At 51.3% G+C, this 23611-nt stretch overlaps 11 protein-coding genes across 11 annotated transcripts; 4 read left to right on the top strand and 7 right to left on the bottom strand.

Moving 5' to 3' along the window:
• Window positions 1–742: 742 nt before the first annotated feature.
• N7477_002980 (uncharacterized protein) lies at window positions 743–2978 on the bottom strand (the record flags this gene model as incomplete). The annotated part of the gene is made up of 3 exons (XM_056964643.1): window positions 743–2605; window positions 2667–2831; window positions 2892–2978. The coding sequence occupies 3 exons, from the start codon at window positions 2976–2978 to the stop codon at window positions 743–745; spliced, it is 2115 nt and encodes a 704-aa protein (XP_056824596.1).
• Window positions 2979–3923: 945 nt separating this feature from the next.
• Window positions 3924–5274, bottom strand: N7477_002979 (putative lipase; the record flags this gene model as incomplete). Its single annotated transcript, XM_056964642.1, has 2 exons — window positions 3924–4948; window positions 4998–5274. 2 exons carry the CDS (start codon window positions 5272–5274, stop codon window positions 3924–3926), a joined length of 1302 nt encoding a protein of 433 aa, XP_056824595.1.
• Window positions 5275–7157: 1883 nt separating this feature from the next.
• Window positions 7158–8795, top strand: N7477_002978 (putative hexokinase; the record flags this gene model as incomplete). Its single annotated transcript, XM_056964641.1, has 1 exon — window positions 7158–8795. The coding sequence occupies one exon, from the start codon at window positions 7158–7160 to the stop codon at window positions 8793–8795; it is 1638 nt and encodes a 545-aa protein (XP_056824594.1).
• Window positions 8796–10288: 1493 nt separating this feature from the next.
• On the bottom strand, window positions 10289–11111 carry N7477_002977 (uncharacterized protein; the record flags this gene model as incomplete). Its single annotated transcript, XM_056964640.1, has 2 exons — window positions 10289–10687; window positions 10947–11111. 2 exons carry the CDS (start codon window positions 11109–11111, stop codon window positions 10289–10291), a joined length of 564 nt encoding a protein of 187 aa, XP_056824593.1.
• A 229-nt stretch (window positions 11112–11340) lies between these two features.
• Window positions 11341–14141, top strand: N7477_002976 (uncharacterized protein; the record flags this gene model as incomplete). Its single annotated transcript, XM_056964639.1, has 3 exons — window positions 11341–11658; window positions 11728–11937; window positions 12000–14141. The coding sequence occupies 3 exons, from the start codon at window positions 11341–11343 to the stop codon at window positions 14139–14141; spliced, it is 2670 nt and encodes an 889-aa protein (XP_056824592.1).
• Window positions 14142–15198: 1057 nt separating this feature from the next.
• N7477_002975 (lytic polysaccharide monooxygenase auxiliary activity family 9 protein) lies at window positions 15199–16298 on the bottom strand (the record flags this gene model as incomplete). The annotated part of the gene is made up of 2 exons (XM_056964638.1): window positions 15199–15848; window positions 15926–16298. 2 exons carry the CDS (start codon window positions 16296–16298, stop codon window positions 15199–15201), a joined length of 1023 nt encoding a protein of 340 aa, XP_056824591.1.
• Window positions 16299–16810: 512 nt separating this feature from the next.
• Window positions 16811–17684, bottom strand: N7477_002974 (DUF2458 domain-containing protein; the record flags this gene model as incomplete). The annotated part of the gene is made up of 3 exons (XM_056964637.1): window positions 16811–17092; window positions 17142–17181; window positions 17278–17684. The coding sequence occupies 3 exons, from the start codon at window positions 17682–17684 to the stop codon at window positions 16811–16813; spliced, it is 729 nt and encodes a 242-aa protein (XP_056824590.1).
• Window positions 17685–18014: 330 nt separating this feature from the next.
• N7477_002973 (cytochrome c oxidase assembly protein COX14) lies at window positions 18015–18976 on the top strand (the record flags this gene model as incomplete). The annotated part of the gene is made up of 2 exons (XM_056964636.1): window positions 18015–18333; window positions 18486–18976. 2 exons carry the CDS (start codon window positions 18015–18017, stop codon window positions 18974–18976), a joined length of 810 nt encoding a protein of 269 aa, XP_056824589.1.
• A 949-nt stretch (window positions 18977–19925) lies between these two features.
• Window positions 19926–21201, bottom strand: N7477_002972 (3-deoxy-7-phosphoheptulonate synthase; the record flags this gene model as incomplete). The annotated part of the gene is made up of 4 exons (XM_056964635.1): window positions 19926–20573; window positions 20636–20941; window positions 21021–21076; window positions 21159–21201. 4 exons carry the CDS (start codon window positions 21199–21201, stop codon window positions 19926–19928), a joined length of 1053 nt encoding a protein of 350 aa, XP_056824588.1.
• A 358-nt stretch (window positions 21202–21559) lies between these two features.
• N7477_002971 (uncharacterized protein) lies at window positions 21560–21903 on the bottom strand (the record flags this gene model as incomplete). Its single annotated transcript, XM_056964634.1, has 2 exons — window positions 21560–21762; window positions 21810–21903. The coding sequence occupies 2 exons, from the start codon at window positions 21901–21903 to the stop codon at window positions 21560–21562; spliced, it is 297 nt and encodes a 98-aa protein (XP_056824587.1).
• A 221-nt stretch (window positions 21904–22124) lies between these two features.
• On the top strand, window positions 22125–23064 carry N7477_002970 (uncharacterized protein; the record flags this gene model as incomplete). Its single annotated transcript, XM_056964633.1, has 2 exons — window positions 22125–22193; window positions 22297–23064. 2 exons carry the CDS (start codon window positions 22125–22127, stop codon window positions 23062–23064), a joined length of 837 nt encoding a protein of 278 aa, XP_056824586.1.
• Window positions 23065–23611: the final 547 nt, after the last annotated feature.

The following is a 23611-nucleotide window of genomic DNA, read 5'->3' as shown; positions in this document are numbered from 1 at the left end:
CTTCCCAAAGACTAACGTTACTGTTTTTTTGTTGGATACAATTTGATTTTCAGACGATACAGTCCATCTTCAGATTACGTGGGGGGCATCCCTGGCGAGTACCAGGCGTGGGGCAATGGGTCACAGAACGAGGTTAGAGAGTGAGGGGATGGAGAAAACTTGCTTGAGCGGGTGAGAATGCAATAGAAAATGAGCTGAAATATTGTGATTCAATGATTCCAGACTGGGGACAATTTGTGACTGGACATTGTTTAGGACAGAATTTACCTCTTACCTCTGTAGGTAGTGGCTATGCTTGGGTCCGAGGATACGTGTTACAGGGATGCCCCGACTTTAAAAACGGGGCCCTGGTTTCAACCCGTGTTTGAGGAATGTTGATCACGTCTGAGATTATGCAAGTATGTACATTGAGTTGATTTGTTCAAATAAAGATGTAAAGACAAATGTCAAGGGTAATATTACACAAGAACAATGCGAATCCCTGTTATGTTCAACAGAGATGGCCCAAAAAGTGAAATGAAATGGGAAAAAAAAAAAGCGCTGATGGGGGTATGACATGTGTAGGACGATCATGACTTGATTGTATATACCCAAACCCTCGCTTGCCGTGTTTTCGTTGCGGAGCCGACATGGACAGTCAATGTCTGCGTCTGCGATATTTTCATTGTACCGCGCTCATCTTCGCCGGGAAGGTGGGGGACGGGGAGGCATGTATAAATGGGAAAATGCAGATGCAACGCTGCTAATCATGCAAAGGAAAATATAATATGTAGATTCGCCCAAGGCGAACTGGGATCAGATCATTCGGGTTGTTGCGAGCGGAGGTGGATCTCTTCCACAGGACACCCTCTTCCGAGGGGACATGATGGTAGGAGCGTCGCTTGCGGGCTTGATGACAGCGCCAGAGGCTGTAGAGAGCGCCGCCGATGGAGCATGATAGCAAGATGAAGATGAGAAGTCCGCCGACACCGCGGATTACTTCGTAGGCTTTGTACACGGCTTTGGCGACCTCTTTGGCGTCGGCGTAAGATGAGCTGTCGTGGTCCATGGAGTCGGAGGTGGAGTCGTCGGACATGTTCATGCCGGCCATACCGGAGGAAGAATCGGTAGTGTCGGTAGTGTCGGTAGTGTCCGTAGTGTCGGTAGTATCGGTGACGGTCTTGTCCGCTTCCACGGCATCTGTTGATTCGGTGTCGGTGGAGCTGGTAGATTCAGTGGAGCTGGTACTTGAGCTGGTACTTGAGCTGGTACTGCCGGTGCCCTTGTTCACCGAGGCGATAATCGACGGGTCATCGGGAGACGGACCGGACTCTCCCAGGAAACCAGCGGCCTTCCAATTTGGCGGAACGTCGCTGCGGGCCATACGAGAAGTCTTCATGACATTACCGTTGATATCGAGAGCCTCGGCGGTGATCCAGTCCATATACCCGTCGACAATGTACATTGTCTCGAAATCGGTCTTGTTGGCGTGGCCAATCTTGACAGGTTCGCCGCGGTCGTAAGCCTGAGCGTAAAAGTTCCAGCCGACCACATCGGTCGCACCGTTCCAGCTGACGTAGATGATCGTGGTGATGTCCTCTTTGCTGGTACCGTAAACAGAGGCCACGACATCTGGGGGTGCGGTGGGACGGCCGACGAAGTCGGACTTATAGGCGCGGTAGGTCGAGTAGCGGTCTCCGACAAAGCGGCTTGTCATCAAGAGGTCACCATTGGGGGCGTGCTCGCTCTGGTAACCGAACTCACTCCAGCCGATGAAGATGTTGCCGTTGGCCAGGGTTGAAACACTGCCGCGCAGGCGGGTCAAATCGCTATCGGGACGGTTGACGCGGTTGATGACGCGGGCGGTCATGGAAATTGTGTCCATCTCGATGAATAGAGCAGATGACAGGTTCTCGTCGTTGCCTCGCTCATCGGAGGCGTTGTTCAGCATCGAAATCACGTGGTGGGTACCGTTGGAAGAGACGAATTTTACATCGTGCTGCTTAGAGAAGGTGAAATCCATGTCGAAGTCGCTTTCGAGACCGCCCAGGCGCCACATGATACGGCCATCCTCACCGGAGATACCGTAGATCGTGTCAGTGAAGCGCAGGGAGATGATATAGTCTCCCGCGGCGTTCTTGTCCACAGCGTTGATGTGGACGTAGTCCCAGCCCGGATCACCCATCGGGTTGTCCCAGGCATGAAACATGTTTGATTCATGCAGGGGGACGTGGTCGAAACTTTCCCACTGAACCAGGATCTCACTGGTCTCCATATCCAACTCCACAAAGCCACCAGAGACGATAAAGCTGGTCTCCGCCGGACGTCCGAAGTCCACCATGCTGATCTCTCGGGAGCGGTAGGTACAGGCCAAGGCGGTCTTCCCCCCGGGCAAGATGTTGAATTCGTGCATGTTGAAATCGTGCAGGTCATTCAAGACCTTCACTTCGGTCTCGACATGGTAGTGCTTGTTCATCATCACGCCCTTACCCTTACTTGGCCCGTCTCTTTCCCAGTTGACAATCATTGAAATGTGAGTGTCATTATCTGTTGACAGGTCGTGTACCGCGCGGAAATCGAAAACATTCTGGTTCTCCCAGAAGAGCGAGCCGGCCCAGATCAGCATCTATCGCCCTATTAGCACGCGACTCATTCTGCCAGTTCTCCGTGGATCGCGTGGACCATACCCCATTGTCATCGTAGATATACGGGCCGACCTGATATTGCTGGTACTTTTTGGTGGCTAGCTCGGGGTTGATCTGGCCATAGGGCGCAACGAACCAGTAGCCCGGCTCGGCGCGCGCGCGGTCGTGGTAGTGAACGTCCCATTTCAAGGCTCGGACCTCTGGTAGCTGGATCCAAACATATCAGCAACTCTTCACTTAGAAGTATCTTCACGCAAGTGAACTCACTGTGACAAAGGACATCAAGTCAGCGTCATGGCGCTGTGCAACCACGTTATGCAGGGACGACAGTAGTAACAACGCGGAAAACAACATGATGAAAAGAATGGCTAGGAAGATACTTCCCGAGAGAACAGAGGGAGACGAAGAAAGAAGACCGAAAACGAGGCCCTGGAGACAGCCCTCGCTCCGAGTGCAAGTCTCAGTGGAGTTCCAACCTCAGGGGAGAAAAGAGGTCTTGGCGGTGGACCCGAATTCTGACATTATTCGACGTGGCGCGGACTCCTCTCCTCTCGTACACAACCCGTATCTTTAGCCCCGTCGGGGTTTAATCGTTCGTGGGGTTCCACGGTGATCTGTGCCGCGCAATCTAGTCTACTGTATGCGGTACACTCGAATTGGTTTCTTTGCCCTAAGCGCGTACCTGGTTTCCGAGCCACGCCCTCTTTCTGGTTCCTGACCTGAGAGGCGAATCTCGGGAACCCCGGCTTTCCCCGGCTCATCAGCCAAATGCCCAGGCAAAACTGTGATTAGCGGATACGCACTGGATCCCAAGGGGGGTTTTGCGTTCTTGGCATTCTTACTATTCTTGGTTTAGTGATGAAAGTGCGTCGTGGATGTTTTTATTCCGCCCCTGACTTCTCCACCACGGGCTGAGAGATGACGATTGTCACCACAATTCAGAAATTGAAAAATGCTCTTCCGCTTAAACTGTCAATCAGCCCAGTCGATCGCTCCACTTAATCTCGAGACCTAGAACGAAAGCTCGGTAATTGATGTGGGTTGCTCTTTAATCTTATTTTCGGACCTTGAGTGGTCCAAGTTAGAGGTGGTCTTCTCTTGGTTTCAATACGACCTTATTCCCGAGGCTTAGCGTTGATCGTACTCGCAACCAAATCTCAGTACAAATCCATTGGGTTTTTTAAAGTCTGAGCCTGAGCCTGAGCCCGAGCCCGAGTCGTAATCTTGGACTCGTAATTATCTACGGGTTCGAATGGCGCCCCATGCGTCCAGAATCAAGTCCAAGTCAAAATCCAAAATCTAAGCCCCGCCTCCATTCGACGCGTAGCCTGCGATAGCCGGCTCGCGCGCGGCCTGGGGCTCATAAGTCCCCAGCTCCGCCGCCGCAATCAACAACAGACCCTCGGTACCAAGCAGATCGGTCAAATCCAGCTCGGGCGCCAACGCCATTCCGCACACCTGCTTCAGATCCAGCCGCGTAAGGCTGCCGGGTCCGGGATGCGTGATGGCGTCAATCGCAAGTGCCCACGCAAGGGGGTTGTACAAAACGCCCTCGTGCGTATAAAACCCCCCCTGCGGGCTGGTCGGGCAGATGCGTTGCAGGTGTGCGTGGGTGACGCCGACATTACGCGCGTCGCTTAAAATGGCGGATGCGTTGGGCCCGGACATGGGTTCTACGATTTCGTCGAAGGACGAGTAGATGATTGTGGTCGGGACGTAGGCTGAGTCGCCGGAGGAGGAGCGGAGGGTTTGGATCAATTGGGAGGTCCAGGCTTGTTGGAGGATGGAGGGCGTGCAGGCGACGTAGGTGAGGGCGGGACAGATTGCTGCTTCGACGACGGTGCCGTGGAAATCAGGGCTCATGGCGATGAAATCTTGGAGAGCTGGTCGCGTCGAGGGCCAATACTTCAGTGCCCATTGCGTGTTTAGGCCGCCCTGGGACCAAGAGATTAAGGCGGTTGGTTTGCTGCAGAGCGATGAGATGTAGTTGATAGCATACGCGACATATTCGGCGTTGACTTGTGCATCGTTGAGTGAGGCTCGTGGCATATTCACCCAGACCACGTCGGCGTTGGTGCTGTTGCCGAGCTTGCTGAAGCTATAGTACCAGGTGGTTCCGGATGGAATGGCCGTGCCGGGTATCAGAATGACTGGGGTCTTTCCGTTGCGGCCACAGCCGAAAGACTCGGGCATGTATATGGCTGATCGGAGTGTTGCTTCGGACAGCGAGTACGGGGCATCGTCCTTGCTTTTGGGATATATCTCGTCGTTGGGATTTGGGTTCCGGTTGTCGAGCGAGTTGAGCTCGCTGTCAGTGTATCCATCTAAGGAAGTCAAAATATCCGGGGGGGATCAGGCCGGCTGCCGTGATACCCTGGGCAATGTCCACAACGCTCGAGAACCCAGTTGACAAGCCAGAGCTGTGTTGGAGGGCCAACAATGCTTCCTCGGGCGTGTTCGGTGGAGGAATTGACCCGATCTGCTGCAGGTTCGACACCAGATCGGAAAGCACACTGGACTCATGCTCATTTGCCAAATTGGACAAGGTATTCAGGAGGCTGATACCCGCGACAGGAGACGTCTGGGCCAGCACCCTAGCTAGCGGGATTGCGCCATAGATCAGGCCCACACTGATAAGATGGAGTCTCATCTTGATGCCGATTCCACGATCCGCCCCGTGTGCTTCATGAACATGCGGGGAGGCATCTCCGCGCTTTTGTATACTGATTCAGAAGCCATTTGATCATCGTGACGCCTCGGCTCCAAGTGGGCGCCTAGTCTCAATTTTGGGGAATTGGGGGAGGGTCGTCAGGACTATAGGGGGTCTCATAGGGGTCTAGTTACCCCGGTGAGCCAACGAAGTACAGATCATCACTGGTGAGACCTATGAGAGAGCAAACTGTCTTTCATTTTATTGTTCTCGGGGCGGGGACCGGCCATTGAATCAAGTTTTTCCCCGCAGATCGCCAGGATTCCCCGCAGGGCCAATGCGAAGGAGCTAGAAAGATCAGATAGGGGTCAACCAAGGACCGAAGAGTCTCATTTTCATCTCTACACTTACAAGACAATTGCCATGGTAGCATGTCCTTGTGAAAGCGCTGACGTACCTTGGAACCAGAAATACAATCACACGTGGAGTTGGAGTTGGAATTGGAATTGGGAATGGAATCAGTCTTGTTTTCATCACAGCAACCCATGAAGGATGAAGACCGATCCATCAGATATGGCAAAATGGCAAGTGACAAACGACACACTGCACAAGAACAGGGCTGAGGATACAATGCCATGTGGCAGATCCCCACTCAACCTTTCTAGGACGTGCACAGCGGTATACCACAAGGTAAGTCCAGATTGCGCAGTTACAGTGACCATACGGGGCGATTCGCCTTGGCGACAAGCTGAATGTACATGACCCGAGCGGAACAAAAGTTCCAGATGGTAACATAGATAAGGTCTGCGTCGGCGAGCGGCCGACTCCATGTAGTCAAGGCAATGTTTCAATGTCTCGATGTTCCACTTCCCCAGACTGTCCAACTCCACAGATACAACGATGGCACGTGGGTGATGTCATGCAATGTCCATCGAAAAACTCATATTCCAGGCGTAGTATGGGATTGCATGGCCGATTACAATCCGTGCATGCTCAAGGGATGCATACTACACTAAGACCACCTAACTCGGGCGAAGTCCGCGAAGGGTTACGTGCGATCACTGACCACCCCCAAATCATGTGTACTGGCGACAGGCTCCAGGCGGCTAGACTCTGAAGCTACCCGAGTCGCGATAGACTATCAAAATGAAGGTGAATGTTTCAGCTCCAGGTGCTACGAGACTCCACGAGGTTATGTAGTTGGGCGGTTCCACATGAGTGTAACGGTCCCGAGTTGGGCTACCACCGTTGCACTCAAGGGGGTCATCGAGTTATGTACGGCATACCACACCTCCAGGAATTTCATCTTGATCAACAACAACCGTAGAGTATTGAAATCCAGATTTTTCCTCAATTTCCCCTCTTTTCTGAGTACCCTAGAACCTTCATCGTAGCGAGGAGATCCGGATGATATCGTGTCACGTAAAATAACAGAGCATTACACGACTGCCATCACGGACGACCCGCCAACTGCCCACTACCATCCCCTCCCCCGTAAACTAAATTACCATACGGTAACATGCTACCCACTCGCGCATTGCGACACCGCAAGGGCTTCAAGTTGCACTGCGAGTGACACTGTCAACGAGGAATGGGCCAATGTTGATCCATGCTTCTCTCCCTTTCGCGCGGCTCTCTCGAGTGGGGAGTGTCTCTGTCTCTGTCTCTGTCTCTAACACAACCTTTGCTACACCCCGATCCACCTCCAACACGACTCTCCGGAGTGTCACCCTCACCACCTTGACACCTTTTCATATCCCGCCCCGATTTCCTCTTTAGTCTTATCTCTATGATCCCCCCCGCGCTGTTAGAATATAACATTCTTTTTTTCCCCTTCGACACAGCGCATTCTCTGGACCTTGTCCCTTCATCCCCTGCCGAGCATGTCGACCATGTCGGCCCCGCTGGTGAAAGTCTTGCACCGCCTGCAGGAGCTCTTCCAGAACGTGGTGTCCGCCATCGAGACTATGATCCTCTTCCCTTCTCTCTTCCGCGGCTTCTCGCACCGCCGTCGCAAGCCCTTCTTGGGCGCCCACTGGCGCCGCCGCTCGCTCGATGACTTCGCCGACGAGGTCGACACCCTCTTCTCCGCCCCGTTGTCCACCCCCAAGATGATCGACATGTCCGACAAGATCCGTGCCCAGTTCCGTGATTGTCTTCAGAACAGCCCCTGCTGCATGCTGCCGTCTTACACCCATGCTCTTCCCTCCGGCACTGAGAAGGGCACCTACCTCGCACTCGATGTTGGAGGTTCTACATTCCGCGTCGCTCTGATCGAGCTGTCTGGTCGTGATGAGGAAATGCGCATTGTGCGCGTATCCTCATCCTCCATTGATAATACCGTCAAATTGCTGGAAGGGACTCAATTCTTTGACTGGATGGCGGGTCATATTGATACTATGCTGAAGGATGTCGGCGCCGATTACGGACGTGGCAAGGAACCGCTCTCAATGGGCTTGTCTTGGTCATTCCCTATCGACCAAACTTCGGTCAGCAGCGGACTGATGATTCATATGGGTAAAGGATTCCACTGCTCCAATGGAACCGTTGGACAGGAGCTCGGCCAATTGCTTATTGATGCCTGCAAGAAGCGCAATTTGAATGTTGATATGGCTGCGATCTTGAACGATAGCTCTGCTGCTCTGCTTTCACGCGCATACGTCGACCCCAAGACTCGCATGTCTTTAATCCTTGGAACCGGAACCAACATGGCCATCCATTTCCCCGTACACGAGATTGGTCAGGGCAAATTTGGTACTCGCCCCGAGGGCTGGTTCGATTATGCCAAGCACGTCATCATCAATACTGAAATGAGCATGTTCGGAGGCGGCGTCCTCCCCATGACTCGCTGGGACGACCATTTGAACCGCACGCACTTGCGTCCGGACTACCAGCCACTGGAATACATGATCACTGGTCGATATTTGGGTGAGATTGTTCGATTGATCATCGTAGAAGCCATCGAGACCGCCGGTCTTTTTAATGGCGAGCTGCCGCATTCTATGCGCGAGCCCTATTCCTTCGACACAAGCATCGTGGCCTTCCTTGAAGAGGATGCTTCAATCTCCCTCGCCGGTTCAGCCGCCCTCCTACAAAAGAAACACACCTTCCCCAGCTACCCCTCCGTCGAAGACCTGCGCTTCCTCCGTCGCGTCTGCCAGGTAACTTCCCGTCGCGCCGCAGCCTACCTCGCAACTGGCATTCATAGCATGTGGTGTTTGCGCAATGAAGTCGAGTTTCCCTCCAAAAAGGACCTGCTTGTCAAGGATTCTTCTGAAATCACTATCGTCGAAAGCGTAGACGATGACGAGTCCACCAACGTCTCCATCGCCTGCGACGGCACTGTCATCAACAAGTACCCCGGATTCCGCGACACCTGCCAGAGCTACCTCGACCAACTCTGCGCGCAAAGCCATCAGACATCCTCCTCCGCAATTCGCCTCGCTCCAGCCCCCGAGTCCGCCATCCTCGGTGCAGCTGTTGCAGTCGCAGTCTCCGTCGCCGAGAAAGAGGCGAGGTAATAAATTCGCGTCTTGAGTGCATTCAACGCATAGACACCTCCTTTCTTCTTTCTGTGACAACCATTTTTTTTCCCTTTTCTTTTGCAAAAACCATTGGTCATCGGCGTATGATCTATGATCTCTTGCATGGGTTCTACCCAACGGAGCCGTCCTTTTCGGATATACTCTCCAACTTGTTCTTTCACTTCTTTGCATTTGCCAGGTGTTATTTTGCATGGGTCCAACGGCTTTTCTGTTTCTTCTAAGATTCTCTGGCTTTTCTTAACTTTCTTTGTGCTTGCACTGACTAGGACGGAGTCTGGTATTCTGGTTCTCCCATTTCCCCTTTTCTTTATTCTTATGGCTGAGGACTGAGGGCTGGATCTGGATTGGTTCTCGGGGGTTTTCTGTTTCCTGCGGTTGGGGTACGTCTGAAGCTGCATAGTTCGACATTCCACATTTCCAAAGCTCTCCTCGAGGGCCTTTTTTATTATTCATATTTCTCCTTCCTTTTTTCTTTGGATAGAGACTCTAAGGTCCTGTTTCTGTATATCTTTAGAGAAAGCCACATTTAAAAGGAGGTACTCTACTTCTGTGCACATCTCGAACTGGTGGTCATGATTCTGGGCGCGTGAGAATGAGCTAGTGGATTGTTGTTGGGCGCGGAGTCGAGTCAGATGAAATTCCTCAGCAATCCGATAAGTATCTTGCGCCCAATTTATCCCCAAGAGGGCCTGTGTTCTGTGCAATAGAACCAACTCGATTGATACTGAAGGCTCCGCGCGCTTGGAGTGTTTAATGTACGTATAAACAGCCATTGAGTCCTTGATTCTGGTACACATTTTTGATTTCCGAATTTACAATAAGCTGACCTCGGTACACGGCCAGATGATTTCCCAGCATCTGCTTTTTCCCCTGTACCCATTTTCCTGAGTGATGAAAAACACACAAAACTCCAGCGTTCTGACATTTCTGTTCCAGCCAGTCGAGCTTCACGTTGTTCCCAGGCTTCCCAAGCATTCAAAATATATCGAAGCCAAGCGAGGGAAACTCCCCCGAAGCGGTCAATTCGGCCAACTGAACGATAGCTTCATTGAAAACCTCGTCCCTATTGACAGAAAGATACAATGTCTCCAATTTGGGAGGAAGAACGTTCCGCAGATTTCGCACAGGTAGATATCGGTCATCGAATTCGATCAGATTAGGCAAGGAAGCACAAATCAGCTTCAAAGCGGTAAATTCAACAAAAGACCCCATCCATTCGTCATCAGTAATTCATATGAACGCCATCGTGCGCTTCGATCCAGATAGACTTGAGTGTCGACTTCTGGAGGGAAAGCGAGTTGTAAAGTTTCCGTGGCTGGAAGTCATCGCCGGAGACCACTCCTGCCCCATGGACAATCCGGAATGATTTCAGTGCTTTGCAAGCCTGAACCCATTCACACATCCCCTCCCCAGCATTACACTCTTGAAGGTCGATATCGGTGATATTTGAGCATCGTGGCGAAAGCGTCTCACGCTTCAGAAGCTGCATAGGCCTCCTCGAGATGAGGAAAGACCGCTTCCTCCTCAATAGCAGCCTTTTGCAGCATTTCCAAGACGTACTGTGAGCCATATGGCCAGACGAGGTGGAGGTTTCGCAATTCTATCAATTGCGGAAGAAGCAAAGCTAACCACGCATCACTGTTATCCCGTTCGAGATCGTTCAGCCATGTTGACTTTTCTTCTTCGGAATATCCGCTTCTTGTACCGACTAATCCACGTACAAGATCACCATCAAATTCAACCTTCTGGTCATAGTTTTCATTTTCGGCATTTTCTACATTCCAACAACTCACCCTCAGGTGCCAAACATAGTCAGCCAGCCTTGGTGTTCGGGTTACGGTGTATAGAAATTTGTTGACTGTTTGGTCCTGACTCTCACTAGCGCATCCGTCGGAACGTTCGCAGAGACTCACGTCGGTGTAGAGGCTTGGTTGGAATATGGTATGCAGTCGACGTGATGAGGAAACCAGGTGACAGAGATCTCTACTACCGAGATCGCGTGCAATTAGATGGAGTATCTCTGCGGGTAGATTGTTGAACATGATTTGCAGTGGTTTACCCAAAGGTGAAAGATATCCTAATTGATGTCACCTTTTATACTCGTCGCTTCGAAATTTCCCCACATACAACGTAACCCTCGTCTTCACAGGTCAGTCGGGATTCACGACGCTTTGCTTTGACTGTAGAGAGATGAATGTGGTAGTGGAAGACGTTTTGTGGCGCACCCAGATTGCGAGGGTTCTTGGAATACGTACGGATACTGGTTTCAAGTTCTGAATTCCAAATGTTCATCCGGCGAAGTAGATGATCCGGGCTTAGCTATGAAGCTGCTCTATTCCCCTTTTAGGAATCCCTGTTCATGGGATCCATATCGCGCGCGACTAGAGCTGCAGCTCGGTTCATGGGGGCGGAATCCGCGGCTCCCTTCAAAAGGGGGCCGGAGATCTGCTTGACAAACATTCTCAGAGTGCGATTACATACCAAATTCAATAACTGGCTGCAAATCAGAAGCCAACCTACTATGGATCCAAGCCTTTCGGACCTTGTGCTCGATACTCGGATAAACGTGGAGTTTGGGGACAACGTCACCTACCGGCACACGGTGCAATCGAAGGTTTCCACGGCTGAGACATGTGCGGCGCAGGCAGCGGAAGGACGAATGGCGAATGGAAAAGATACTTGGCAGGGGCTTCTTTGGCATCGTTCTCTCCATAATTGCCTGACAAGTGAAGGACCGGCCGAATTGCAGGCCGTGAAGATGATTGACAAAGCCGTCGTCTCCGAGGGAATTGACTACTACGAGGAGCTAGAAGCAATTGCAAAATTTTCGCAGAAAAAGGTATCGCCTTTTCCTCGCGCTATACATCCTAGCCTGGCTCGAGTGATTCAAGCTGATATGGTGCTCTAGTACGATGGTCTATTCGTCGAATTCATTGGCTGGTATGAGAATGATACCTCTGTCTTCATTGTGATGGAGTACGTGGAGCATGGCGATCTGAACTCGCATCTCAAAAAGCCGTTGCCTGAGAACGAAGCACGAGAAATCGCGTTACAAATAGCGGAAGGCCTCGAACTCCTCCATGAGAGCGGCTTTGCTCATCGGGATCTCAAGCCTGCGGTAAATAAATCTTTGGGATCAAGTTTGAATACTATCACTAACAATAATTAAGATCATCATAGAACATCTTTGTCTTTCGAAAAAGTCCCGACTGGTGGGTGAAAATCGGCGACTTTGGGATTAGTAAACGCTTCAACAACGGTGACGGCCTTCAAACGTGGGCAGGAACTCCGGCGTTTCTTGTACCGGAGATACGATTCCTTGATGCTTCTTACATGGGAGATGACGGCCTTGAGTCCTCCTACACAGAGAAAGTCGACATATGGGCATTGGGCGTCATCACATACTACATGATTTTTCACTTGTTTCCATTCGCCACTAAAAGTTCGACGAGCCTGAAACAGTATATCCAGGGCGGTCCTCTTCCTTTGCCATTCTTAACGGTCAGCGAGAAGTGTTGTGACTTTAGCAAGGCGGCAAAGGCCCCGACGGCCTCGAAGAGACTCTCTGCCAAGGAAGCTACGCAAAACGACTGGCTCCGGCGCACTGATATTCCACTCGCTGACATGGCAAGCATGAGTATTACAAAGCGAAGTCGTCGAGGGATTGCTTCGAAGCAAGACCATCGAGAACTGCCAAAGCCTGCGCCAAAAGTGGCCAGCAATCAATTGTCCAGAGAGATGGATGATGAGGCCAATGTTTCAGCAGAAAGCTCGGACTGGTTCACTGCGGATGATGGCTCTGAAGCTGAAGAACAGTCCGATTCACTATTTAGACAGGATTCGTTTTCCGAATCTTCACTTGTCTCTCTTGGACCGCAAAAACTCCTAGAGTGGACAACGACGAAGTTTCTCGTGTCTCCACATAATCAAGGACTGCAATTTTTCCGCGCAGACAAATTAGATGAAGCCGAGCTACTGGCTCTACATAATGAAGGAGTGCAGTTCTTCCGCGAAGACAAGTGGAAGGAAGCCGAGGCAATGCTTCAAACAGCGGTCGAGAAACGCAACGAACTGCTTGGTTTGGTACACCGGGACACTCGCAATTCATATCATTGCTTGGGCGTTCTTTACTATCATATGGCCAAGTTTTCCCAAGCCAAATACCTATTTCATCAGGTACTGAAGGCTCAACTGAAGGTTTATGGTCCGAAAAACGCATCTACGCTCAAGTCTCGTTATTGGATTGGGGTCCTAGAGATGCGCGAAGGTAACTACGGAAAGGGACAGGCTGTTTTGCGGCTTGTGGCACGCACGCAGAAAAAAGTCCTCGGGTCGAACCACCCAGACACCCTTCTCTCGATCTCTGCATCTCAATGGCAGCCTCCACCACCACCTATATCCCCAGAGATTTTGGAGATGAATCAAGCCACGATCACCATGAAAAAGACCATCCGGGAACTCTTGAGAGGGTCATTGAAACGCTCGCCATGTAGTGCACCTCGAAGAAGGATAAAAATTTACGTGACACTGCCAACAAGCTCTCCAAAAATCATACCAAACGATAAGCCCAAGCTCTCAGTCTCATCCATTGTTGAGGCCCATTATCGCACCATTGCTGAGTTGGGCCAAATTTTGCATGGACAGGCAGACTATTTGGGTGCCAGAGAACATCTCAAAAAGGCAGTGAGCGGATTGAAAGAGGCTCTTGGATCATCCCATGTCGACTCACTCGATGCACTTTATTGGCTTGGTCGCAACGAATACTCACAAGGACAATGCAAGAGCGCCGAAGCAATGTTCAGAGAAGTGGCAGATGGACGAAGAGCAAGTCTTGGTCTGAGCAACAAGAGCACGCTTCAGTCTCTCAATGCTCTTGGACAGGCACTTACCCAGCAAAAGAAATGGGTAGATGCCGAAAGTGTGCTTCGGGACACTGTCAGTGGGTGGGACCAGGTGAATTCTGTGCATTATGAGGATTCAGGACAATCAGTCACGTTACTTGGTTCAGCCTTATACAAGCAAGGGAAACTTGAAGAGACGGTGGACTTTCTCTGGGCTGCCATTCAACGAATTCCCGCCGTGGAAACCAAAAATCACACAATGTATTGGGCGGCCCTCTGGCTTGGGACTGCCCTGCATGACCAGCAGATGTATTCCCAGTCTGAAATGGCTTTTCGCTGGGCTGTGACTGCGTCAAGTAATGATAAAGACTTGTCGAGGAGTTCTTTCTGGATGGCCAGAGTCATGAGTATGCAGAAGAAACATAAACAAGCCGAGCAGCTTCCGCTCTGTCTTGGAGGATCAAATCATCAGAATTGGTAAAGATGCGCCGGAGACAGTGGAGTCACTTCGCTGGCTTGGCCGTGCGTGCAACTTCACAAAAAAGCACGCGGAAGCGGAAGCTTTTCTCTTTCAGGCGCTGGTAGTCGAGAGAGAAAGGTGTGGGCTTTCACACGCTCATACTCAATACTCATTATTCTGGTATGCGAAGGCTCTACAGGCGCAGCAAAAATACGAACTGGCAGAAAAGGCTTTCATATAGTTGCTTGACGCTAAGACTCTAGCGTTTGGGTCTACTCATGAGGAAACATTGAACACGATGGTATTTTTGGCCATCTCACTAGAGCATCAAGGGAAAGTAGCAGAAGCGCATCTGCTGTACAAAGAAGCCTGGGGGGGAAGGTCCAACAACTTGGGACCTGATAACCCTAAAACGGTCGCCACTGCGAAATGTATGGATCGAATGAGATTGGGGTTCTTGAAGGGGCTGTCGCGATCGATTGTCTGACTACACGCTTTACATTTTTTTCTGTCTTGATAGTTATCCGTTGGGCGAGAGGATGTCCAAAAGAAATGAACATTGTAGAGAATATAATAGCACTGATGCACTCAGTTCCTTGCGGTTACGATTTAACGGGAGGTCACTGTCTATTTATATCGCCTCTTTAATAGTGACCAGTGGATAAAATAACCTACAGGGAGTATGAAGGGAAGAGCTAGAATTGATCTAGCGTTCACGACTTGGAGACGACTTAGAGATCGTGACTCAAGACGTAAAAGTGTGTGGATGAGCTGATTTCAAACATGACTGTATTCAAAAGGGATTTACAAGAACATCAAACCTTACTTGACGAGTCATCTGCAATATCCGTCCGTGAGAAAAAGACATTGTAGTGCGTTGGCCATTGGCACAAACTACTGTGTTTCGACTTGTCTAGGTGGCAATCTCGCAGAGGGGGGGCAAGCTGGACACCAAGCTTCAGTGGGTCCCGTCAGCAGCCGGAGATTTCAATGCACAGGCACGGTTTTTCCAACATTGGTATACTCAGATGTATGATTCAGGCTTGCACCGCCCACAAGCCAGGCTTCCACGTCAACACTAGGCAATTGTCGTAAATACTGTTGTTGTGACAGTGGTAGTCACAGTCTTCGGTACACAAGTAGGTGCATTGGAGACAGTCACAGTAGTCTTGACAGTGACAGTAACAGGCGGCTCACAGTCTTCAAAGACAGGCGGTGCCGCACTGGTGGCAAGGACCGAGACACCAGAATCAGCGCTGAGACGGGCCGATGCTTCGACTGTTGGTGTCGTCTCTTTCTCGAAAGAAGCAGAGGACTCAGAGGCTGTGGTGACAGATGGTGTCTCCTTTGGGATTGGCGTGGAAGTAGCTTGAAAGGTAGATGCAGATATCACTGGGGAGGGGTACCGCGTCACAGCAGGCAAAGTCCATGCAGTCGACGGAGCAACACTGATACCCGACGCAGTCACATCCGGATAAGCGTCATCAGGGAACGGTCTGGGACCAGGCATCGTATAGTTGACAATCGAGTCCCTATACATATTGAACATGATGCCAGGTTCATAACCATCATAGACACCGGGAATCTTAACCGTAGGCCCAGGAGTTGACTCGCCGTCACTCTCGACTTCAATCTGGGCGCAGTTGAAGTACAACTCAGCACCACCCCACTCCATAGCACCATGAATAGCAATATGCTCGATGCGGACAAGATACTGACCAGCAGGAACTTCAGGGAGCGTAAAGGTGAAGTTGCCCTTTCCAGTAACACCCAAGAGATCCCTTCACTGGAGAACTTCTCCGGACCAAGCTCATAGATCTTGAACCAGTCTCCTGAACCATCATACTCGCGTACATCGCCGGTTGCTTTGGACATGTACACTTGCAGGGGGCCGGGGTGTTCGATGAGAGCGTTGAAATCGGTGCCGAAGCCAATCGTGTCTCCTGTCTTGACGGTGTAGACCCCGGTTTTACTGGCAAAGTCTTGGGAGCCGGTGTTGCAACGGAACTGATCGCTGGAGTATTGTCCTTTCATGGGCATATAGCCTTGTGTGTCTTCGCGGACATATTCGAAGTAGTCTGTGAAATTGTCGTTTGCAATGAAATGAGGGAAGAAGTAATGAGAGGAAACAAGTGGCACGGCAGAAAGGGCTGCCAGAATGATGGAGATGCTCTTCATCTTGGGGGACAGGTTTCAAAGAAGTGAGTGACAGTGATAAGAGTCAAAGGTATGAAGGGAAAAAAAACAAAAATTGATCACCAGGATCTCAAAGAATGTAAAAGAATGGAAAACGCGAACGGGAGTCACAAGATGCTGGCGATAGAAATATTCTGCATTATATACTACTTAACCAGGTGAAGCGCTCTCGGCAGTTACTTCAATTGACAGATCCCAGGGTCTTCTCGCCAAGCCTTGTGTACCTCACCATCTAGCTTGGTAGTTTCAGATTAGATTAAGTTATTAAGAGTACTTGTGAACATGGACTTGTTAAATCCACTTTTGCGCGCAGCCTCATCTAGATGAACGACAATGGCTGACTGTGAAACGGCTATTCGCTTGCGTTGTTTCACGCAGCTCAGCACCGCTTGGCAACCACTCTTTTCTACCGAGGCTCTCAGACTCTAGCCACACACCTAGAATTGCAGACGAAGAGTGCTTTGCTTCCTTTTCTCCCATCATGACATATTCCCTCATTCCTTGCAAAGATCCTGAAGCAATTCGAGCATGCGCCGTTGTAACGAAGCCAACTCAGCTTTCGTCACCGTCGCTGAACCTTCAGGCCTCTTTCCTTGACTGGAGGAATCGTTGGTAGAATTTGGTCCGGTTGGCTCACGGATAAGGCTTTGTTGAATGACAAAGAAAGGTATCTTGAGCCCGCGCAGCTCTGCTGTCATGGCCTCTGTCATCTGCACAGAAGCTCTATAGACTTTGGCATCATATTTTGCGAGTTCTTCTTTATCCTCTTCTTTACTCTGAGTGGTGTCAGTTAGGGTCTTTGTTGAAGCGAACGGAGGTGCATACTGATATCTCTTTCGAGTCGACGGGCGCGCCGATAGAACGTCTGGAGGTGAAAGATGGAGTCAGCCTTATGTGAGTTACCGTACACGCTCGGGAATCATTGGTGTTAAAGTCAGATACGGAGAGCATCGAGACATACAATACAGCATCAAGCTCCTTCTTTTTCTCTCCGCGGGCTTGTTGCTTCTCGATGAGGGTCTCACGAGCCTTCCACCATTGTTGCTCATGGTTATGTTGACTTCTGATCAGACCACGGATTCGAAGTTGGGTTTCTTCGTTTTGACCAACGGCACGCATTACATAGCGCAGCGCGGCAGGCCAAGTGGTAATAGTTGCTGGGTCGGTGGTAGGGGTCCCCGTGCTTGACCTAGGCGGGTTGGAATACGGCCGCTCTGATGGGCGGAACTCCTTTTGCTGACTTTGCTGAGATGAAGGAGCTTCTCTTCGAGGTATTGATGCATTCTGAGAGCTGTTCAGCGATGCTAAGCTGGATAAGGTCTGCAGGACCGAGTTCAGGTCAGATGAGTTATAAGTATTGTCCGCCATGATACGATGAGGGAAAAATGTAAAAGAAAAATAGAGCAAAAAGATCAAGACCATACAGAGAAACAGTCTCAAAACAAAAGTCGAGATGTGGCTCGATCTAAGGTCGATTTCGCGAGTCAGCGTCACTTGAAGCTGTTGAATTTCTTGGCGCCATCTCCGGCCGCTGAAAATTTACCTTCCCACCTACATGCCCCGGTTCTAACCATCCTGCCTCGAGCAACCTCGACAATCCTAATTGACCGCCGGGTAGCAGACCAGCCTTACAGTGGGTTCTTTACCATACACGAAACCCTCACCCGAACAAAACTCGCGAAACACCCTCTCGCGAACATGTCCCGATCCGCCGCGGACGCTACGCGGTTCACGGCCACGGGCCCCTACGCATCCTCCAAGTCCAATGGCACGCCCTACGAGCTTCCCAGTTTCATGAAGCAGCAGGGGAACACAGCTCCCCAGCCTAAGACGCCGCAGATGGGCCCTGATGGCAAGCCGGAGACTCCTAAGCAGAAGGTGGAACGATTGCGGGCACAGGCTCGGGCGGCGCGGATGACGCAGTCGTCATCGGGCATGTACCGAGCTATTGAGGTTGGTCGTCGGGTGGCCAACAAGGCTCACAAGGGAATGGTGTATTCGCTGATTATTGCGTCGGGTATGTGGCTGCCCTTGTTTCGTGCACTGTGTCTGGGGAAGATGAACATCCCCGACGCTGGCCCCAGAGATCAAAGCAAACATCAAATTGTTTTGCTACCTGATTATTGGGATCAGTCTGCTTAGTAGTAAAATGCTAATGACTACGAATAGGTGTCTGTGGTGTCCTCACAGCTTACTCTATGGTCTCGTTGACACTTTACAACCGTCGCCAACGCACCCTGTGGATCGAAAGAGAGACCGAGATTTTGAAGCAGGCCCGCATCGCCCAGGCCAACGGTGTTGCCACCCCCGAACAAATCGAGCTTGTCAAGCAGGATGATATCGACGAGATCTTCAAGCGGAAGAAGGCGGAGGAGAAGGCACAGCGACCATGGGCCAAAGCGAAGCGATTCCTGTTCGACAAGATGAATCCCGAGGACGCCGGTACCGTCGCCGTCCAGGCTTCGACTGCTGCGACATCAGTGGCCGACGCCCCTCAGACCAGTGTTGTTGAAGCCGTCAAGGCTAAGCAGGCCTTCGATGCTGCTGCCGCTAAGACCGGAAGCCCCATGCCCGGGCAGTTGGATGTGATGGCCGAGAACGCGGAGCGCGCTGCGAAGGAGAAGACACGCAGCTGGACCAGCTGGTTGACGGGGCGGTAGACGGGCCCAGGTCTTTCCCATTCTTCTGGGTTTCGCTTGCGAAAACGACCAAGCGACACACAGATCAGGATCAGGATCTGGGACTCCAATGCCATCCTTACCATCTCCTCTCCAGCATCCTGCGGGCGTCTTAATTGTCGGGTGCCATTCCCAGGTCCTGTCCCAATCCCCATTCCCGCGCTATGAAGTGTGACATTTTTCTTGCATGGCATGTTGCGACTCCGCAGCCTGCATCCATCGTGACAGGGGGTTTCCGGCGTTGTATCATTTGTCTTCTTTTTTCTTGGGGCTGTGTTTCTATCAGAATTAGTATCGAAGTCCTCGGGGGCGTGTATATTGTGTACAGTACATAGAAAATCTGCTCCTTTCTCCCATGCACAACTCTTCCTCAAACAAAGGCGTGATCTAAGGCATGAGACATCCAGCACGTCTCCACTAGACCATCGTCCAGCCATTCATTCAATCTCAAAGCCCATCTATGTTGGGAAAAAGGGAAAAATGTCTTTCCACCGGTCCACACATAATTGGCGCCATCCCAAAACGGGTCCCCGGCAGAGCGCTTTCCCCTGGACCATAGCAAATCGTGCACTTTCCCCCTCTGGCCCCTGCACCACAGTGGAGCAAAAGCAAAAGGGAGATCTGGTACATCGGTGGATTACTTTAAATCGGGAACAGGGAGCTGTCAATTAAAAATTCTGGACTTTTGGAGTGGGTCCCCTGGGGTTCAATGTTTCAAACCTGGGGAAAGCTATGGAAGATCCGACCCTGACAACAATTGGACATTCGAAAGTAGAAAAAAATGAAATAAAGACCATGTCCACATAAAGTAACATTAAACACGAAAACGCTGCAATTTTCGAACGGTTTGGAAGTAGGTATCTATATCAAACCACACTCATGGAAGCAGGTGATTAAAAAGAAGAGGATCCAAGCTGCCTATCCATTTCATTTATTGGGAGCCGTTGGCACCGTTGGCCTTAGATTTGAGAATGGCACGGCGGGCACGAACACCGTCGGCAAGATCGTTCAGAGTGTCAACGGTCATCTCCCAGTTGATGCAGGCGTCGGTGATACTGACGCCACGAAGGAGGTGAGAGGGTCCCTCCGGGGGAACCTTCTGGTTACCCTCGTAGATGTTGGACTCGATCATGACACCAATGATACCAGTCTCACCCTCGCGCAGCTGGTCGGAGACCTCCTTCGCGACGATAGGCTGGTTGAGGTGGTTCTTCTTGGAGTTACCGTGGGAGCAGTCGACCATGAGGACCTCACGCAGCTTCTTTGCGCGCAGAGCCTCGCGGGCAGCGCGGACGCTCTCGCGGTCGTAGTTGGTGCCCCTGTTGCCTCCGCGAAGAATGACAAAGCCGTGCTCGTTGCCAGAGGTCTTGGTGATGGCGGCCAAACCCTGCTTGGTGACACCGAGGAAACGGTGGGGGTGGGAGGCGGCACCGATGGCGTCGACGGCGACGGTCAGGTTACCGTCGGTGCCGTTCTTGTAGCCGATGGGGAAGGAGAGACCGGAGGCCAACTCGCGGTGGAGCTGGGACTCGGTGGTGCGGGCACCGATGGCGCCGAGGGAAATTAGATCGGCCAAATACTGGGGGAGATGGTGTCGAGCATCTCACTGGCGATGGGGAGGCCGGTGCTGGTCAGATCGACGTAAAGTTTGCGGGAGACGCGGAGACCCTTGTTGATGTTGTAAGACTCGTCGATGTCGGGGTCGTTGATCAGACCCTTCCAGCCAACAGTAGTACGGGGCTTCTCGAGGTAGGCGCGCATAATGATGCAAAGGTCCTTGGAGAGCTTGGTGGAGATCTCCTTGAGGCGGCGAGCGTACTCGAGGGCAGTGTCGGGGTCGTGGATGGAGCAAGGGCCGACCATGACCAGGAGACGGTCGTCGCGCTGCTCGATAATCTCGACGGCCTCATTGCGACCCTGGCGAACGACCTCAATGGCGCGATCAGGCTGGTTACCAAGAGCACGTCAGTTTTTGTTCGCGCGAATGTGAAGGCGGGGTGAAAAACAAAAAAAAAAAATGACTCACCGCGGGGATCTCGGTCTGGAGGAACATGGGCGACAGCAGAGGATCGTAGCCGAGGACTGTCCACAGAGAAGCGATCGCAGTTAGTACTCTGCGTAAAAAAAAATTGAATCTCTAGCGAGTTAATTAGGCCACACTTACCACGAGTGTCCTCGTTGACTTCCGTGGTCTTGACGAGAGGCATGGTGTACAGCGATCCGATCAGGTCCAAGAATTAGCGTGAATAAGAATGACTCTTCGAAGTAAAGAAGAACAATTCAGAGACTGAAAAGAAAGTAGGAAGCAGAGATTGCAGAAATGAAGAATATCGGGAAGGGCAAAGTGTGGATGCGAAGTAAAAAAGGCGACGGCATAAAGTGGGCCGATGATTCACAGTTTATATTTGTCTCTCCAAGAGCTGAATCCTGCGACAGGGGATACTTCTCTGATCTGTCATTTTTATTTTTATTTTTCTTCAATTCTCCATATATCATCTGGACCTAGATGCCTCCCTCGCTTCGAGTGCGACTATAGATCCCGGATCTAGCGGTGTTAGGGGATCGCTATTGGGTGGCGATCCCTGTTTCCTGCAGATACTTGTTCTCAGCTGCTTGTGCGACAGCAAGACCACGGTAGGACTTCACACCCGTGAAGTCAAGTACACTCTTATGATCCCATGTATGGCATAGACGGTGATTGTCTAGCACAGACACAGTAGCAAACACTCGAGTGGCACGGTGGTCAAGGCTCGGTTCAGTGGTCGGACCTGCGATATCGGTCCCGAGTACATATTGGATACCTAATAGCAATGACCCCGGTCACTAGCCTGAATAGGTACCAGGAACCTCAGCCAAATGGAGATGGGCTCGGCGGCCGAAGTGTACCGGAGTGTGTGCCATTGAGCCATTCTGAGTGGTAGAATTGATCAGCAGGGGCAACCAATTGAAGAGGCTGGAGATCGCATTATGCTCAAAGAAGTTAAAAGGTAAGAAATGTGACGATGAGCCGAGTTCGGTGGAGCAGGCTCCGCTCAGTCGCGATGACGGCAACTACCGAGTGCAACTTCTCCACCCTTGCTTTCCTACTTCCCCGTGAGTTCGGGGCTTTGCTGAGGACCTCCCCATCACAATGGCTCCGTCGCTGAAGCGTTCCCGTGAGGATGATTCGGAGGAGGAGCTCTTCCCTCATGATCCTAAGGTAAGGACCCCCCCTGTCACTTCTACTTCCACATCCCGTCTTGCCACGGTTGGCCCACGATCAGTTTTTGGGGGGTATAGAACAACGCTAACTACCAACAAAGTCTCTCAAGTACGGATCCTCCTGGCAAACTGTCCCTGGGACCATCCCAGACTATGCGACAGACCTCGATCAAACCCTTCGCTTTCGCGACGCGGCGCTGACGCCAGTCGACTCGTCTGACGATGAAGAAAAGCACGAGACCATAATCGACACCAGCCCTGCTAAATTGGTGCACGGCAATCGACCCCAGACTCTCCAGCTAAGCCCCAGCTCCGCTGCGAAGCATCTCGCGGTGCTAGCGGGCGGAGACCAACTCTCGCCCTGGCTGGTGAATGGTCACCACTTGCACAGTAGCCAGCCCTCCCCAATCCCCCACGGCATGGTCAGCCATTCTCTCAACCTCTGCACGACGCCTTCAGCCTTGTCGACCCCAACCTATTTTCCTCCTCAGCCTGTCGCGTCCCAGCCTCCAGACACCAACATGATGGACGTGTCATTCCACAAAGAAATGCGACATTCATCGCATCTGCTTCGGCTCCCCAGCCCGGTCAGCGACGACGACGCGGAAATGGCGAACGGGCATAACACTCCAACTGACGAGATGGACATGTCATACCCGCAGCAGACATCTCCGGCGCAAGGGTTCCGACCCAGCATCCCGCCGATGGGTCAATACTCGCGACAAACCCTCGAAGATCTGATACAACAGGCTGCCAAGATCACTCCGACTCAGCGGAAGAGACCCGCGCTGGTCATGGGTTATCGAGCTGATTGCGAGAAGTGTCGTTGTCATGTGCCCGGGCATTACAGCCATATTGTTCGCGCTTGATTGCATGTCAACCGGTTGACGGATCCTTCCTTTTCTTCTTTCTTTATTAATGTGTATCATACCCCATTTGCTTTTCATCTTGGAGTTTCTCTTGGTGAAGAGCACCAACGAGATGTTTTCATACATCAGGCTCATACTTTTATCGGCGTTAAATATGATCATGGATCACTTCGTGGGAATGGAATTTCTGAGCTTCAATCAATTTCGCTTAAAAACGCTTCAAATCTGATTAAGGGAAACATAACTTGAGCATTCTAGGTGTGAGTGTATTACCGTAGGCAACTCGATTGCTTCCCAAATGAAATGATTCGACTTTCTAGAGATTTTTTCAGTCTTTTAGATATATTCCGAATATCTCACTGGTCACTCAGCTGGACCTTCCTTGAATCGGCAATGAGTAAGTGTTCTAGCTTTAGTCAGTGGCCTGATCTTTCCGTTCCAGCGTCTTTGTGATCTATGTAACGGCCGCATGGTTGGTTCATCTATGTCTTTTCTCGGGACCCGGCTCTACATGCGGAAATGGCCCATGAGGCTTATCAAGGGTATT

This window comes from Penicillium maclennaniae, assembly GCF_028827695.1.
Source record: "Penicillium maclennaniae strain IBT 15551 chromosome Unknown utg000003l:1.0-5670915.0:1.0-5674809.0, whole genome shotgun sequence".
NCBI lineage: Eukaryota > Fungi > Ascomycota > Eurotiomycetes > Eurotiales > Aspergillaceae > Penicillium > Penicillium maclennaniae.
The sequence above is the reverse complement of the archived record's forward strand: the minus strand, read 5'-3'. Positions and strand labels throughout refer to the sequence as shown.